General features: G+C 45.6%; 1 protein-coding gene across 2 annotated transcripts in view; it reads left to right on the top strand.

The window, feature by feature from the left end:
• Positions 1 to 18,103, top strand: part of PIP4K2A (phosphatidylinositol-5-phosphate 4-kinase type 2 alpha) — a 190,160-nt gene that overhangs the window by 122,115 nt on the left and 49,942 nt on the right. For both annotated transcript variants that reach the window (XM_057498282.1, XM_036880919.2), the window contains exons 2-3: positions 3,456 to 3,553; positions 4,804 to 4,900. In XM_057498282.1, coding sequence (XP_057354265.1) covers positions 3,456 to 3,553; positions 4,804 to 4,900 — 195 coding nt within the window. The remainder of the gene's footprint in view (positions 1 to 3,455; positions 3,554 to 4,803; positions 4,901 to 18,103) is intronic.

The raw sequence follows: 18,103 nt of genomic DNA, 5'->3' as shown, positions 1-18,103 counted from the left end.
TGACTACTCCAAAGTGTTCGGCACTGTATGTCCCATTTTGTCCTGGACTCACCCCCCTTCATGTCCATGAAGTAAATTTGTGTGTCATTTCCTACCTTGAAGTTTTCTTCTCCTCTGCAGGCCCTCGGCTGCTGATATTTTAGACTGCTTCTAGGCTGTCCCGCCTTCTCTTCCTGTCCCATCTTGAGGGCATCCCATTCACTCCCAAGGAAGAGTCAGTGCCTTACACGCAGACACATGTGTTTCTGTCTGCTGCTTCTGCCTCCTCCGAGAACTCCAGATCCAGTGCCCACCTGCCTAGCTGACATAACACTTCAGATGTCTCAAGAGCATGTCAAATCTGACAAGTTCAAAACTGAACTCTTCTCTTAAAATATGCTGTCTCAGTGAATGGCATCATGGTCTGGCCTGCCGTGCAAGCCCGTGTCTTTGCCACCTTAGTATCACCGGAATCTCCACCCTTCATCTCTGCTCCCTCCTCCCTTTGCCAGGCTTCCATCCTGTCACGGAATCCACAGTAGCCTAGTCCAGTCCTCCTCGACCTGTGTGCAGCCCCATCCCATCATGGACCCCCTCGGTTTCTGCACTGATTTTTTTCACAAACATACTGTACAAATTATTTAATATTGTAAGGTACCTGGGTAAACTGAATGGCAGACCATATGATTTTAAATCAGTCGAGTGTTTTTATTAAATGGCAATTTTCATACATTTTTTTATGGGCCATAACATGATGGAGAGTTACTGATACAGAACAGGCTAAAAGTGATGTCTGACTATCTTACTGCAGTACTTTGATAAGGAACAGAATTTTTATTTGGCCTCATACAAATGCAGTTGATATCAAGTAATCCCCAAAAAACTATTTGCATGGAAAGGTGATAGAGAGCATCAGTTTTTACAGGTTAAGGGTTAACTAGTGGCTCTGATTAAGACTGTTAGGGATGAATGCAAAGTGCTTTTGTAGGTTATAATCCATAACAATGCATTTGAAGGGATTATTCTGATTATCCTATTCTATAATTAGATTATATCATTTGCTATCTTAAACATCTGCTGCTGTTCTTATCTGTACTTCCCAAACTGTGCCAGGGTGCCCCAAGACATTGCAGTAGTTAACTAGGAGTGCCACAGGGTATTTTAAATTTTCAAGGGAAACATGGCAATACTCAACATTTGTAAGACACCACGCAAACCAGTAGCTTGAGGGAGTTCACAATTTCAACTTAGACTATACTACTGCATTCCTTTCAATGACATATCTTTGGGAAGCTAGGTTCTCAGCAACTGTGAAAAAAAAGAGCAGTACTAAGTGAAAGTCAAAGTAGATCAGGAAATAAAGGTGGTGGTATCCAATCTGATTGTAAGGCTTGAGAATTTGTGCAGTGCCCAACATACATGCCCACAATTTATAAATAAATATGATAGTTTGCACATACGATTTTCATTTCGCCATAGTTTAAAAAAAATTATTAAAGCACTTAATTTTTGTGACAGGCAATTCTTTGACACGATTCAGAACCAAAAATCATAGACAGGGACCCAGTGAGGAGTCTCCTGCACTGTCGTTGATGGCATCTCTGTCCTCCTAATTGCTCAGGCCAAGGCCTCAGAGTCCATCTGGGCTTTTGTTTCATACCCAACCTGCAGACTTGAGGAAATCACATTGACTCTACTTTCAAGATACACCCAGAATCTGACACCTTTTCCCTAGCGACGCTGCTGTCCTCCCCATCAGAACAGCTGTCCCTGCAAATCCTCACAACTTGGCTCCCTACTTGTGTACTTGTGCCCACCCCTAAACCCAATAATCTTTTTAAACCCTAATTTAAGTGATATCATCACTCCACCATCCAGAACCCTGCAACAGCTCCCGCATCACTCAGAGTAAAAATCAAGAGTCTTTATAAAGAATTTTGTAAAGGTTAGAGCTGAACAGCCAGGTGAAGAGGTACATAGGGCACGGCCCAGAAGGGTCCTGAGTGTGGAGATTCTGTCCCCATGGAATCTTTTTTGTTTTTAGCTCCTTTTTTGTTTTTAGTTCCTTTTTTGAAAATTCTGTTCGACTCTTAAAAATCTGACGGTCATTTTCGTAAGTCTCATAGTTTACTCATTTTTCTGGTTCATCTTTTACTTCGTACATTTTACATATCATTTTTGTTTTCTGTTCTGTAGCTGATCGTTTTAACAGCTGAAGTTTTGAAATAATAGATTCTTGTTCCTGCTGACTCCCACCCTGGCTATCTTTGTGAGCTCATACCTGGTTGAACCTGATCTGTGGGAATCCTAGAGGGCTGGGATGGGGATGCTTTCCTGCAGATACCATTTGCATTACTTCCACCAGGTAGTGAGACCAGTTTTGCTTCACTCAAGGGTTCTAGTTTAATGCTGAATCTGTAGTTGAGCTCCCCAGCCTTCCTCTGACCCAACAAAGTGTTGAAATTGGTATCCATCTTCAAAGCCACTCTTCCACTGATGCTTGCTTGATGGTCACTTTGTGCCCTACAGGGCAAGGAAGGCATCTTGAAGATTTCCTCTACCTTCACCTCTAACCAGCCAAGTGTTAACAACTCTTGCATTATTAAGGACCTAATGTTTTGGTTTTCTGTTTTGTTTTTGTAACTGAGAACCCTTCCAAGTATCTTGCATTTGCAGGAAGTATAAATCTTTAAAGTAGTTTTTGTTATTAGTAACAAGAGAGGTATGGTCTGGGAACTGAGATACAAAAATAATTAACCAAGAGAAAGTTCAAAGTCATGTGCTGAAAGCTGTCCCTACCATTCGCTGGAATGTAAACAGAACTTGATTCAGCCCCATCCTTCTCTGTAACCATATCTGCTTTAGTTCTGGACACCTTCCCAACTCATCTCCCTCTCATTTAGTCCCAGGACCCTGTACCTCCCCCTTTTACTTCGTGAAGGTTCCTCTTTCGGCAAACTCATGCCCTACCCCAATATTTAGTTTTGAATTTAGTTCTTATAAGAAAGGTAAAGACTACGTGAGTGGCAGTGTTGCCAAAACTGTAAAGAAATAGTCATATCCATTAATTCAACAAATATGTATATCAAAAATTAAAAAGCCTTCTTTCTCAGACAATATTTTCTTTACAGAGGGAGGTTGTCCTAGATATGTCATCCGAGGGTTGAGGACAGGAGTGGGAAGATAGATGGGGGGGTTGGCCATGAGGGGTCACCGCCCAGAATCCTCCTGTGCCACCACAGTCGCGGGGCCCCCCAGGCCTTGCAGCAGAGATAAGTGGCTGGAGTTGGAGCTGGATGCGAGCTGGGAGGCAGCGGTGACGTCTGACAAGGGAGATGATTCAGGATAGGAGTGGGGAGGAAGGTGAGCCGGACGTTCTCGTGTCCACTGGGTTTTCTGCATGAGACACATGTTCAGATCAAGCACTTCACACCTCTATAGTAATAACCTGTGCTGTTTATTTCATATTTTTCTAGATCAATGAATTGAGCCATGTTCAAATCCCTGTTATGTTGATGCCAGATGACTTCAAAGCCTATTCAAAGATAAAGGTGGACAATCACCTTTTTAACAAGTAAGTCCAAGTACAACCTTTTATAGAACTGATGTGGCTGCCAGGAGTATAATTTTTGTGAATTTCTATAGTCATATTATTTTCCAATGGGTGGGAGTAAAGTTTTGCTGATGAAGTTAATCCTGTGATAAACATAACCATCTGTCATTTTCAGAAAAGCAGCAGCAGGCCCTCTTGGTTGATATCCTTCTGCCATATGGTATATTGTTCTGTACGAATATCTTACATGTTAAGAGTGATATTCTCATTACAATTTAAATATTTGAAGCTGTAAATTGTTTGGATTTTTTAGCAGCTATGGAGCTCAGCTATCTCACATGTAATTCTGATCTTGATTACTTTATGAACAGAAATGACTGCTTCATAGAATAATAAAGAATTAAGGTGCTTTTTTATGACATGTAATTGAATGCCATGTTGGGCATTGAAAATATTTCTCCTTCATTTGAGTGTCATTTTAGACATCATCATGAAGCACCTTAGGTATTAGGCAGTCCTTCCTAATGGCCCTGCTCTCAGGCGGCTCATAGGCAGGTGACTGAAAACTGATACATACACGGAGTACCGGAGTAGACATTGTGTGTGTGTGTGTGCGTGTGTACACATACACAAAGGAGAAAGCCATTCTGAATGAGTAGAATGAGCCTCAAAGAAAACTCTCCCACATAAGGATCAATTACAAAATTTCTTAATGGGGGGGCTGTTGTTCTAATGTGAAACTGGTGTGTTGATTCTTCTCATAATACTGTTTAGAGGTTGACCTTTTGAGGGGCCCTTTTCTATGTGAATTTAGAATGTGGTATTTATATAAAACATAAAATAGGTCTGTTCAAGGAATGAGAGACAGTCATTTTGTGACTTTAATCAGCAAGTAATTGAGGACAAGTGTGGGAGCCTCTGCTGCCCTCCTGACCCTGCACATCCTTTGCTCTCCTGTCACCCCTTCCCTCTGTGTGGCCCCTTCCCTTTTCACCTCTTCTTCCCCGGGGAAGCGGCTGTAATGAGCGTTCAGGATCCGACAGATGGCATAGCCCCAGTGCCTCGAGGTGGTGAGAGGAGACCGAGGACCTCAGTCTGTCCCAGGCCTTCTGTGGGCTGCAGGCAGTTCTGGGAAGTAGGTCTGTGCCATGGGGGTTTGGGAGCTCCTTCTGAGCGCTTCTCTGGCTACATGTAGAACTAGGTGGTGGCAGACACAAGGCTGGATTCCTCTTCGTGCATCTGAGCTTTATTCTGCAATATGACTATTTCAGAGAAAACATGCCGAGCCATTTCAAGTTTAAGGAATACTGCCCGATGGTCTTCCGGAACCTGCGGGAGAGGTTTGGGATTGACGATCAAGATTTCCAGGTGAGTTGCTCTCGTAACATTTGCTTCAGATGCGTTTCAGCACTGTTTGTGTAAAAGAGGATTTACACGGTCCTATTTTAAGATAGTTTTTTTCTCTGTAAAGTGGGATTTACATTTTTGTCATTATAAGTAATTATATAATAGTAATTTTCATTTTATGTAAGAATTTTTCAGTGTTCTTACTGAAATAAAGAATTCTTTCAGTTAGGGACCTCTACACAATAGGATTTCAGTGGTCGGTAGGAAGAGACATTATTCTTTGGGAAGACAGCAAGCAGGTGAGGGTTTTAGGTAATACTCTCATCTCGAGGTAAAGAGTCTGCTGGCAGAGCCTCCTTTTGAAGTCTGCCACTGACTGTGTCACCAGCCTGTGCAAGAGTGTTTGTGTGTGTTAAATTTGCATTTCCTATGTTTGCAGAGGGTATTTAAGAGTCTCAAATTTATTTTTGTTTTTGCTGATTTGCTGCTTTTCAAATCAGCCAACCGGACTGTGGCCCACTGCATTTTTGTCAATGGCCACCTTGTGCACCATGGCACAGCATGGGTACAGCGACCCTGTGTTGCCACCAGTAGCCAGCCCTGGCGCGCCTTCCTCTGCTGTTGGTACTCACTGTGTGGTGGTGTGCTCCCGTGCTTTTCTCCCCTGCTTCTCCATTTTGACTTAAAGTTGATGTTATGGTGCTGTCATAGCTGCTGACCCACAGCCATGTCTCCTAAGAAAGGACTTGACATGGGCCATCTGATTTTCACATACACAGGCCGATTCATAAAAGCCAAGGATTTTTTTAAGGGCAGAGATCTAAGATAGGAGATGCAAGGGCCTCTTTAAGGCCATGGACAACGGTCTGTTCATTTTACTGTGAGCTCACTGACTTATTTTAAATCTTTTCAAATTTAGGAAACATTCTTTCTCATTTGCCCCAAATCAGAAATCTTAATTTGCCCTACCTTAAGTGCCATATTGCCACCCTGGGAGCTTACTTAGTACTGTCCTAAAGTTTTGTGGGCCTTCCCACCCTGCTCTGCCCCATTGTTGAAAGTTTCCAGGAATTTCTCACATGCTCACTCAGGCCTGGGAAGCCTCTAAACTACCATGTTTTGAAAAAGCAATGTTAGTGACACTGCTGGACATTCCCTCCACTGTGGACTGGGGCCGGGGTTTCCACAGAGGGCTGGGGAGCAGTAGTACAGGGTGGGGAGACACCCAGTTTGCTTTTAAAAACTGCAGTGGGGGCAGTGCTCAGACTTGGGCTTCATGAGATCAAAGTTAAACTTGGAATTGACCGCTGGAAAGTCACTTTTTTTTTTTTTTGAGACGGCATCTCATATTTATTGATCAGATGGTTGTTAACAGTTAACAACAATAAAATTCTGTACAGGGGACTCGATGCACAATCATTAATCCACCCCAAGCCTAATTCTCATCAGTCTCCGATCTTCTGAAGCACAACGAACAAGTTCTTACATGGTGAACAAATTCTTACATAGTGAATAAGTTCTTACATGGTGAACAGTACAAGGGCAGTCATCACAGAAACTTTTGGTTTTGATCACGCATTATGAACTATAAACAATCAGGTCAAATATGAATATTCGTTTGATTTTTATACTTGATTTATATGTAAATCCCACATTTCTCCCTTATTATTATTATTATTATTATTATTATCATTATTATTAAAATGCTGAGGTGGTAGGTAGATGCAAGATAAAGGTAGAAAACATAGTTTAGTGCTGTAAGAAAGCAAATGTAGATGATCAGGTGTGTGCCTATAGGCTAAGTATTAATCCAAGCTAGACAAGGGCAACAAAACATCCACGGATGCAGATGATTTCTCTCAAAACAGGGGGGTGAGGTTCTAAGCCTCACCTCTGTTGATCCCCAATTTCTCACCTGATGACCCCCCTGCGACTGTGCCTGTCTTAGGTTGTTCCTCCCTTGAGGAATCTTACCCGTCTCTGGCTAACCAGTCATCTTCCAGGGCCATACAGGGAATGTAAAGTTGGTAAGTGAGAGAGAAGCAATATTGTTTGAAAAGGTTGGCTTTTTACTTCTTTGTGGATTTATGCCCTGTGGGTTTTATGCCCAACATTTGTCTTGAGGGGAAAGTCACTTTTAAAGTGTAAATTTTGAAATAGTAAAAATAGTTTGTGTAAAAAGGAAGCATTCTCCATCATTTAAGAACTGTGTATTACATTGAAAGAGGCCATGTGAAAATAAACTCAGTACTTTAAAGGAATGAACAACTGAAAACTTGGATGTCGTAAGAAAATCTCCTCTGCCTGCCTCTCTCATGATGAACTCAAGTGTCCTCTAGTTGTCCCCCTTCCCCTTTTTTTTAAACAGGTATATTGTTCTTCACAGAGACTGACTTTTGAGGGCCTGTGCTACAGGATCTTGTTAGATTCTTCAATTCATTACCAAAATGAAGTCCTTGTAGTTCTCCTAATTGGCCTGGTTAAATGACATCTAAAATGGACCTGTTACCTCCTGAATTCTGTGCTGTAGCAGATAAGAGGTTTTTAAATGTCCCAAAATGACCAGTTTACTCACTAAAATACTAAGACATGAGCCTTTTCCCCCCTAAAAACCAAACCATGTAAGTTGATACTTAAGTAGGTGCAAATTGCCGAGTACCAACTTTGAAGGCAGATTAGGCAAGTGGGGGATGATTCACACCTAATTGGCAAGTCTGTTAAGCTCTGAGCATGAGATCAAGATAGAGGAGAGCCAGTATGAGTATAATTAATCATTTGAACACCACTCTTTTCTTAGCTATGCCTGGTGCTTTTGGCATTTAAATTGCTGCTTTCTCTTTGGCAACTGAATTTCTATTAAAAAAAAAAGTGGGTGTTCAAAGTATCTTTAGCAAACCAGAGATCCACTGTTTCCTTCACCAATCCTATGTTCCTTTCCCAGTGTCTGTACCTCTTAAAAAACTGTCAGCAGGGGTAGAGCCCCTGAGTTTCAACTGAAGACAAGATTGTAAATTTGGGGCTCAACCTGCTTTGTTGGCTATTTGGTTTGGAAAAAAGGAAGTTGTGCCAACTCTGGCTGTAGGGTCTTGCCTTGAGGCCTCCTGCATGGTGCAGCGGCTCTGGGCCCCCGTGACAGCCGGTAGTGGGAGCAGGCCAGGCCCAAGGGGCCGTGATGGCGGCTGGGGGGCACATTGGCTCGCCACTGCCCAGACATTTCACTCGGTCACAGCCAGACCAAATCACAAGGGTTCGTTGACACATGCAGAAGCAAACTGAATACTCTTTTTCAATCTGGGTTTGAAAAGTAGGATCCATGTCCTGGGGTCTCACCTGGAGACACTGGTTCGCTCCCGGGGACCAGGCCTCATGGAGGCCGCTCTGCTTTGCCTTAGCCAGGTGTGTTCTTCCCAAGGCCTCCATCAGCCAGTGAGCAGCCTTGAATCAAGGTGGAGGAGGAGCGCCACTGTCTGGGTCATTTGCTGTTCAAATATTCACGTTAGATCAAATGGACAAATGGGCTCAACCTGCCTTTTTGCTGCACCCAAGAGTCAATATTGATCAATCTGATAAAAGTAACACATAGTAATTAGCCAGCATAGTTAACCTCTATCAGCAAACTAAACTTCTTGGAAGGAACTGAAAAGCATTCCTGCTCTAAATATTTGACTTCTTGAATATCTTTTGAAAATAAAGTTTCTTTTTCTTACTGTTAAAGACACTCAAGCAACAGTTCTAGAATATTCATCATTAATAACAGTATCACCTAACATACATATATAAATCTCCATGTGTGTATATGGCCAGGGCTTCTAGATTCAGAACTTTGTCCAATTTATTAGTGCTTCTTAAAGTTACTTCATTGGTTTGTAATATGCTCAGAATTGAATCGTGTTCTTCTGATCAGTGTTGGCCAGTGGAACTCCCCATTACCATACTTCTAAGATAAGATGTCTTTTAAGATGAATGGTTCTGTGAGGCGCCCCATTACTATTGCTGCAATTCTGTTTCTGCCTTTGCCACTGCCACCTTGAGCCCTGATCCCCCTCAGGTCACTGATTTCATGCAATTATCAATCTAGTGTGTGCTTCCTATACCTACTGCATGCCAGGCTCTGTAGACATTGGAGGGAATGCAGAAAAGAAGAAAGGGTGAATGAGTTCCTTTTTTTTAAATTGTTGCATGCCAGGTTAGGTATTAGATGCTATTGAGATTTACAGAAACATTGACAGTTTGATTCCTCAGAGTACCAGGATCTCTTATGACAGGCCTGGGAAGTCAGCCGGAGGCTTCAGTTAAAGTTTATGAGCTGTGGGAGAGGCCTGCCCACCAGACACTGAAAGGTTGTGCAGGATGGAGATGAAGCAATTAAGCCTAAACACAGCACGTAATTGAAGTGGAGCCTTCTTGTTCTTTGTGGAAGATAATACCAGGTTTACTTTTCCCCTATCGCGTCTCCTGAATTAGAATCCCTCATTATTCACATTTGATGTATTTTCTTCTTTGTGTTTGAAACAGAGAATTCTAATTTTAAAATAATTTTAAAAGCTAATGTTTTAAACTTTTAATGTTCTTGCTTGAAGTTTAAAAATAAAATTCTGAAGTGTTAAGACCTTCAGAGTATACCAAACTTAGGGAAAAAATTCTAGTCTTGACTCTAGAATATAAAGTCTGTCACCATGTTTTCAAACGTAGATTTCTCAAATATAATTTAAACTGTCCGAGGGCCGGGACTGAGTTCGGCTTGTTTATTGGGCTGCAGGCTCAGAGTTCAGCCCCAGCCTGGCTCTGGGCAGGAACTTAAGAAATATTTGTGGAAGAGAGGTTGGGCTGGGGGCACACCAAGAGGGAGGAGCCTTCGGGGCCTGAGAGCTCAGCAAACATGAAGCCACTGGGCTGCAGTGGGCTTGTGGAGACAAAGATGGGAAAGGGGGGAAGCTGGAAACTGGCCTGAGGATACTGGATTCTTCAGCCTGACAGCAGCCCTGTGGGTGTTGTCCCAGGGACTGATGTGGTGCCATCTGGATTTTCTAAAGGTAATTGAGGTGGTTGTGCATAGAATGCTTACATGGGAGGTAAAGAAATTAGGAGGCTCTGAAATATCCCAACAAGGGAAGAAGAGGATGAAGCAGGGTGCTTGGTACCAATGGGGTCAAGCAGAGAACAGCTTCACAAGACAGAGAAAGAGAAAACTGACAGGATCAGCGGCTGATGGCCCGCAGGAGCAGAGGGCAGGGGCAGAGGGGCTGGGGCCTGAGACAGGGGAGGTGGGGGGAGCCTGTCCCAGGGGAGCAGAGAGAGGAAGACAGAGGTGAGCTTTTAGCTTACAGAATGTGGAGGTGACCTTGATATGCCAGTGGTCGTGCAGCTGGGGGTCCTGCATGGTGTTCAGGAGCTTGTCTCTTGACAGCCCTCCGGCAGTGTCCCTGTCCTGAATTAGCATATGCCTTGAGCCTTCTGAGCTCTTGTGTTCTTTTGTAACTGGTTGCTGCTCCCTAGATTTGCTCAGCTCACCCAGTCAGTCTCTCCTCACCGTCCTTGGCCTCACTGGTCAGCCTCACAATGAACATGGGTCAGAAACTCCACCTGGGCTGAAAACCAAAGGAGCACCTACCAGATTGGACAAGTCTTTTGATTGACTTTGGAAAGCTCCCTCACCACCCACTGGCATCATCAGAGATCTCTTGTGCTTTCTCTGTTTCTTTCTCTGAGCTGAACCAACTACTGCCCCTACCACACTGTCCCCACCTGAGAATGCAACTCCCTATTTGCCTGCGTTTCCTGCACCTGAACCCACTTTGGGTTTTGACTTGTGATTTTAACCAAGAGCTCACAGTTAGAAGTCCCGGCCCCAGGAGCTCCCTTCCTGGATATTTGCTTGTTTATTATGAGCCTCAGGCACAGGTCTGTGCATTTTAATTGCCCTCAAGTACCAACCTGAGATTTTTAAAGGCAATCTCCTGGAGCTCTGTGAAGTTGCTGCAACTCTGCTGCTTTCCCTGCTGGTCATTACCATTTTTGTGTTCTTCTTTTCTGAAAAGTTCTTTCATTATTGATAAGTGTTAAATTGCACTGTGGCTTGTGCCTGTGCTTAATGGAAGCGATTCTACATCTGGGATCACAGCTCAGACTTTCTTTGAAATTCCCCAAGAGCTAACACAGGGCTTTGAACACAGTGGGCATTTAGTAAACCCTTGATGATGATGTTAGAGTTAGCATGTTGGTCTTTACCTCTGACGAGGTCAGAGAACCATCTGTGCTCTCTCAGATGTGTCAAACGCAAACCGGAAAGCGGCCTCTTATACACAGTCGCTCCAGGCTCCCGGGCTGTGTGATTTGAGGCATGTAATCATGATCCTGAGCTGTCAGCAGGGCAGGGGTTGGCTTCCAGGTTTCACGTCCATGGAACAGGTAGTCTGGGTTAGGGAAAAGAACGTTTTCCTGGGTTGAGGCTGGTTTGAGTCTTGGGTCTTCAGTGACTGGTGCTGTAATTTCATCCGTCCCTTACCCCTGGAGGGTCTCAGATTTTCTCATCTATGAAATTAGAAAGAAGGACAAAAACATTCTCTGAGGCTCTTCTACCCATCTGATCTCTGAATCTATTACTATGTCAACATGAGTAGATGACTGTCACTGAGATTTTTGTATACACTATTGACACGTTCCCTTTGAAAGGTAGTGGCTTTAACACATCTGAGCATGGCAGGATTGATTTTAAGTGACCTTTCTGTTGACTAAAGACAAAAACTTCAATATGTGATTTTTAGCAGAAATACAAACTCAGGGAAGAAAACCTGAAAATGTATTTAAGACTACATGGGTAGTTCCAGAGAATTAAATGTTCAAAATGCTTGGGTAGTTAAGAAATTCAGGGGACCATAATGGTTACTAAATCATGACCTTCTTATGAGAGGTGTAGAAGATTGGTGGTAAGACTGAGCTAATTAAATTGACCTTTACATTTTCTCTACCCTTCTGGAGGCCCTGCTAATCCTAGACTTCCCGCTGCGGAAGTAAACATCTTCAGCGAAGACATTCAGGGGCGTGGGAAGGAAGGATAGTATGATTAATCCCTTTAAGGGAAATGACAATAAATTTCCAATTATAAATGTAAGAAAGCCATTGAGGGGTAAGCTTCATCTCTCCTTATCTTCCTTCATTTCCTGTTGAGGCCTGACTGGCACCAGAGCTTCAAACACAGCTCTTGAAGTTTGAGATACAGGGTATTGTGAGATTATTATGGTTTGGCTATGGAAAGTGGAAGTGGTGAAAGATCGTTTGCCAAGCAAAAATGGACTAAATTGTCATTGTTTTACCTGCACTCTTATCTAATAGTTTTGCCTTGGAACTTCAATTTTTGTCAAGCAGTTCATTTTATCTCCAACTCCCCAGCAAGCCTAGGATGATCCTGAGAAGCGATGTTTGCTGGCTGGAACGTGCACAGCACTGGGCTGAGTAGACCCCACCCACAGTGTCACCTCACTTGCCCAGAGACAGCCCAGGGTCCACAGCCAGCACAGGGAGTCACCCCAGGGTGACGCATGTGCTCAGGAGACTTGCAGGAAGGATGTTTGGGCCAGTCACAGATGCCCATTTGTGTGTGATTGTATTTCTATGAAATGCCCACAGTAGGCAGATCTATAAGACAAAAGTCAATTTGTGGTCCCTCAGTGGGGATACTGCTGTGGGCACGGGTTTCTTTCTGTGGTGGTGGAAGTCATTGCAGTAATGGTTACTTTAACACTGTAAGTGTACTAAAAACCTGTTAACTGTGCTCTTTAAACAGGTAAATTGTATGGCATGTGAATTACCATGTCAGTAAAGCCGTTAAAGGAAGAAAGTTTGGAGTTAAAGATTAGTTTATATTCAGTATGAGCCTTTTTTCCCTCCTCCACCATTGATTTGTGGTTGCCTGTTTCTGTACGGTAAGAAATTACAATAACAGTATTTCCATTTAGAGCACGTGAATTTAAGTACTTGTAATACCATCAAATGTGTAGAAGAAAGGGTAGCCAATGATACAGCGTGTATTTTCAGTTTGTTCACATTAGAAACCCCCCTAAACTAATAGCAAATCATTGTCCATTTCCTAAGTCTCTGCAAACTAAGGACAGCAACAACTACTCATTACTGAACACTGATTAGTAGAGCAAGAAAGAAACCCAGAGATGGTTAAGTTGACCTTACTTTGCAGATACTCAGATAACAAGAGTAAGAGGTCGGGGGGGTGTTTATTTGGGGTCTCATTGCACTTGACTTCTTCTGCCTTGTTCTGTTTCTGCCATACATGCTGAGACCCAAAGCCATGAAAAGGAAAGTGGTAAAGAAAGGCCGTGTGAGTGAGTGTCGTGAGCAGTGGGGTAACAAGACACAGTGTATGTTGTAAATGTTGAATTCAGTTTTCTAAGGTTCTGCGTTGAATGGGATTATGGGTTTTGTGGTAGCCCACTGGGTTACACAGATGAATTCCCAGGCCCAGTGCCACGGTTTCTAGACCTCCATCTCTCTCCACAAGGCCTTGTTTCCAGCCCACACCTGCTCACCCTTAAGGTAACAGAGGCCTGCCTCTCAGGCTCCCCTGACGGTCCCTGTCCTATGCCTTCAAATTTGTTGGCATCTGCAGTCAGCCTACTTCCCTGCTCCTTCCCCGGAAGGATCACTCGCCTCTCTGGACCACCTCCCCTGTGCTTTCTGCTTCCTTTAGAGAATTGCGCCGCCCTCTATCATCCCTTTCCCTTTTGGCTGGAGGATGGTGAGCAGGGGCCAAGTATAAAAGGGAGACCCAGACCCTCATGGGTTAGGAATTTTCAACTTGAAACTTTTTTGTGAAATTTTTGAAATTCTCTTATTAAAATATAGGTGGTTATTACTTGAAAGGAAAGGAGCGACACACAGCAGCAATTCACCAGAGAATTCCGCTTTATTAGGGAAAGGTGCTGGGTTATATAGGAAGGGGCATGAGCTGATTGAGGTGTCACTTCTACGGGGCTGGTGGCTATTGGCTAGGTGCTGGGATTAGGGGGGTGAGGGGTGATTGGGCTTCAGGTGGTGCCGGCGGGAACCAAGGACCCGGAAGAGAAGCAGGAATTTCACCATCTTATGGGTGGGGGCCCTTCATTCCCCCCTTTCTCCTCTATGGGGTTGTGGACGTTGCTTTCTCTCTGACAGCTTCCTGCTGAACGGGGGTGGAGAAGGGAGTGAGGGCTTGAGGACTGGGAGGAAAGGGTTGATAGGACTCCCCACAGTAAGGACGAGTAGATGTGGACTTCTTCAGGTTGGAAATCAATGAAGGTTCCCTGTAACTATAGGTTGAGGACTTGTTGATTCTAATGGTGCCAGGAGGATACGGGTGCCAGAAGCCAGGCGTCTGCGGCCATTGTTTCCAGGAACAGTTTCCAGCGGAGAGAGGGGTCCATCTCAGCGTGTGGTGAGGAGGTTACGTGAGGGTGAGGGATCTTCTGTGGCTAAAAGCTGGTAGTTCCTGAGTAAAAGCTGGTTGAAAGTTTGATTAGAGATTTTACCAACTTGGGATTTGATAAACTTTACAAGGCAAGAAGAGACAGGCGAGGAGAATGATTATTATAGGGCCTGCAATGGGCCAAAGCCAGGTAAGGAAGGGGTTTGTTAGTATTGAAGAGAATGTGTTGGAGGAGTAATACTGTGGGTACCGGGAGTTACCCATGTAGTGAATGGTGCAAGACCAGTAGGGACATCCCCGTAGGTGTCTGGCCATCGCCTGCAACAGGCTTGTTTTTGGTCATAGAGGAAGCAGAGGTAGGGAGAATAAAGGTAGCTGCTAGTGAACACTTCGGTGGAGGGAGGAAGTGGAGGTATAAAGGCTCGGAGCAGCCTTTCAGAGGGCAGTCTGATGTGGCAATGAGGGCAGTAATTTTTGTTTGATGCTGTGTGTAAGTCTGTCTGACTTTGAATCGCCATACAAAGGAGGCTGGGGTGGCGGGGAAGACAATAGGAATGAGGAAAAAAAGCGAGAGAGAGCGAGGGAGCAGTAAAGGAGGAAAAAGTCATGATTCGGGTGTGGATGGCAAAGGGGGTGAACGGGATTTTGGAGGAAAGAGGACAGTAAGGTCAGGAGTCTGGAGGGAGGGAGAGTCTGTAAACTTTTGTAGGTTAAGAGATCCTTTAGGTGATGTGGGGACAGAATGGTAAGGGGCGCCCCGAATGTCAGTTTATGAGCTTCTTTCTGCAAGAGCTGTCCAGTGGCTAATGCCCGTAGGCAGGTTGCCCATCCCCGAACTGTGGGGTCTAATTGCTTGGAAAGATAAGCTACTGGGGCAAAGGATGGGCCATAATGTTGGCCTAGGACTCCTAGAGCTTGACTGGACCTCTCATGAATGTATAATGAGAAGGGCTTCAACAAATCAGGAAGATGGAGAGCTGGGGCTTCCACAAGGGCTTGACGGAGCTTAATGAAGGAGTGTCGGGGTGAGGAGGATAATGGTTCTTCAGGGGGGCCCTTGCTGAGGTCGTATAGGGGTCTTGCCAACAGGGAGAAGTTAGGGATCCACGCTCTAAAATACCCAGCCAGGCCCAGAAAGGAAAGGATTTCTGTCTTGGTTTTGATAACTGGCAGGTCAGATAGGAGCCGTTTTCTGTAAAAAATCTTGGGAGGAGGGGTCCAGAGTGATAGAAAAAAAAAAAAGCGTCCTTGAGATCTAGGACTGAGAAGTGGGAGGCTGAGGCAGGGATCTGTGAGAAAAGGGTGTATGGATTTGGAACTAAGGAATGGATAGGGATGATGGCCATGTTGATGAGGCGAAGGTCTTGGACAAGGCGGAAAGATCCGTTGGTTTTTTTAACAGCTAATATGGGGGTATTAAATGGGGAGTGAGTGGGTCTGAGGTAATTTTTGTTTAAAAGATCTTGAATGATGGGTTGAAGGTTTATGAGGGCTGAAGTGGTTAGGGGGTATTGGGCCTGGCAGATATACTGAGAGGGGTCACGTAATTTGATAGAGGCAGGAGGACATAGAGCCACGGAGGGGCTTGTAATGTCCCAAACTCTGGGATTTACAGGGTGTATGAGGGCGGAACTGGAGCTTTCATTGGGTAGAGGGGCGTCGTCAGCTATGAGGGCCATTAGAAAGGGAGTACTGGGGGCTGTGGGAGTGGATATAGTCATGGAAACATGGAGGAGAGAAAGGATGTCCCGTCCTAGTAAAGGGAGGGGACACTGGGGCATAACCAGGAAGGAGTGGGAGAAAGGTATGGGATTGTCTTGGATTGTGCATAAAAGGGGGGGGGCGGTTAATGGGAAAATCTGTCTACCTCCTACCCTGACTATAGGAGTAATGGCAGGCGTGGTAGGGCCCCGGTATTCCTGCAAGACTGAGAAGGTGGCTCCTGTATCTAGGAGGAAGGAGATGGGGCGACCGTCTACTATTAAAGTAACCCTGGGCTCCTGTTTGGTGATGGAAATGGTCGGGCGAGAAGCCCCTGGGCCCCGTCAATCTTCTTCTGTCAGCCCCACTGTGGCAGGCTTAGGATGGGGGTTGTTCGTCCAGCCTCCCCTTCGGGTGGTTGGGCAATCAGACCCCCAGTGGCCCTTTTTGTGGCATCTGGGGCATGGGGTGGTAGGAGATCTGGGGGAGGGGCACGCCCTTGACCTATGTCCTTCTTGTCCACACTTGAAACAAGCTCCTGGGGGGGGCTTGTTTGTAGAAGAGTGCCCAGGTTGTGGTTTTATCAGCTGGGCCAACATTTGGAAATTGGCCTGATCAGCCTTTTGTTTACGGCGTTCTTTCTCCTCCTCCCGGTTATGGAAGACTTTAAAGGCCACTGTTAGGATCTCAGTCTGTGGGGTAGCGGGGCCCTGTTCTAACTTTTTGAGTTTAGCTTTAATGTCGGGGTAGCTTTGAGCTAGGAAGTATGTCATAAGGACATGTCTCCCGTCAGGCGTTTCTGGGTCCAGGCTGGTGTACTGTAATAGGGCTTGAGTGAGTCTGTCTAAGAACTCGGAGGGAGCTTTTGAAAATTGACTACTTTACGAGCTGCGTTTTTCAGACCTGCTATTAAGCAGCAGGCGAAGATAACTTGAGAGTGGAGACCCACGGCGGTTGGGGGACTGAAGGGTTCTGGCTCAGTCTGTGGGGGAGAAACAGGTGATGGGGGCAAAGGCGGAGGAGGCTCCTGAGACTTAGTTAGAGGGGGGCTGAAAGGCTCAGGCTTGATCTGCAGGGGGTGAGGTGGGGGAGGAGATGGTGGTGGAGGAAGGGGGAGGGGTTGTAGGAGAGGAGGGGGAAGGGAGTGGGCGGGAGGCTTCTGCGGGGGAGAGACGGCTTGCAGGCTAGGAGAACTTGGGGGGAGGCAGGGGGGGAGGAGGCGGCGGCGGCGAGGGGGGCAGGAGGAGGAGGCGGAAAGCTTCGGTATAGGAAATCTTCCATTTTTTTCAGGCGCTGGCAGTAGTTAAAGAGATCGCGAGTGATGTTAGGATCAAGAGCTCCCCCTGCGGGCCATTGGTTGTCATTGTCTAGGGTGTATGTCGGCCAATCTTGGGGGCAGTATTTACGGAGAAGTTTTGGTTTTATATCAGGCGTCAGGGAGAGGGTGGCTAGATACTTGAGCAGGCATTCAAGAGGTGAGCTTTCAGGGAGGGATGAGGAGGCTCCCATGGCTAAAGGACAGAGAAGGAGACAAACGGGAAGATGAACGGAGACCCTCGGACTGGGAGCAGACCGCAAGGAGACAAAGGGCGTCCCCGATGATCCTTGGTGGTCTGCGGAAACTCGTATACGAGTCGGAATTTCTTAGGAAGTGTGGGTCGTCACCCAGACTTCTCTAAGAAGGCAGAGTGCCAGAGTCCGAGGTACCTAGTACTAGGAATTTTCGGCGGAAGGAACAGAAGGGGGGGTGGGGGAAGGGAGCGTTCTCATCGGCAAAGGAGTCACCTCGTTTATGGCTGTTGGAGGAGGGGCCTGAGGGTCCACCGCAGCCGTGAAGGCCTGAGGCGGGGAGAGTTCTCTCCTCGTCCCCGAGCATCAGGGCCTTGCCGGACGATCACGGTCAATGGCGCTGCGATAGCTCGGGGAAGAGCGGCCCGCTCCAGGGGAAAACTTACCCAAAGGCCAAAGAGGAGTGGTGAGTGTGAGGAGCCAGCGCCAGAAAAAGAGGATGAGGGCAAGCTGCTGCTGGTGTCGGGGGGAAGACGGGGCCCAGTTGGGGTGTCCCGTCTCCCGGGTTTCGGCACCAATGAAAGGAAAGGAGCGACACA

This window comes from Manis pentadactyla, chromosome 3 (genome assembly GCF_030020395.1).
Source record: "Manis pentadactyla isolate mManPen7 chromosome 3, mManPen7.hap1, whole genome shotgun sequence".
In the NCBI taxonomy this organism is placed as follows: Eukaryota; Metazoa; Chordata; class Mammalia; order Pholidota; family Manidae; genus Manis; species Manis pentadactyla.
This window is presented reverse-complemented; position numbering and strand designations above follow the sequence as displayed.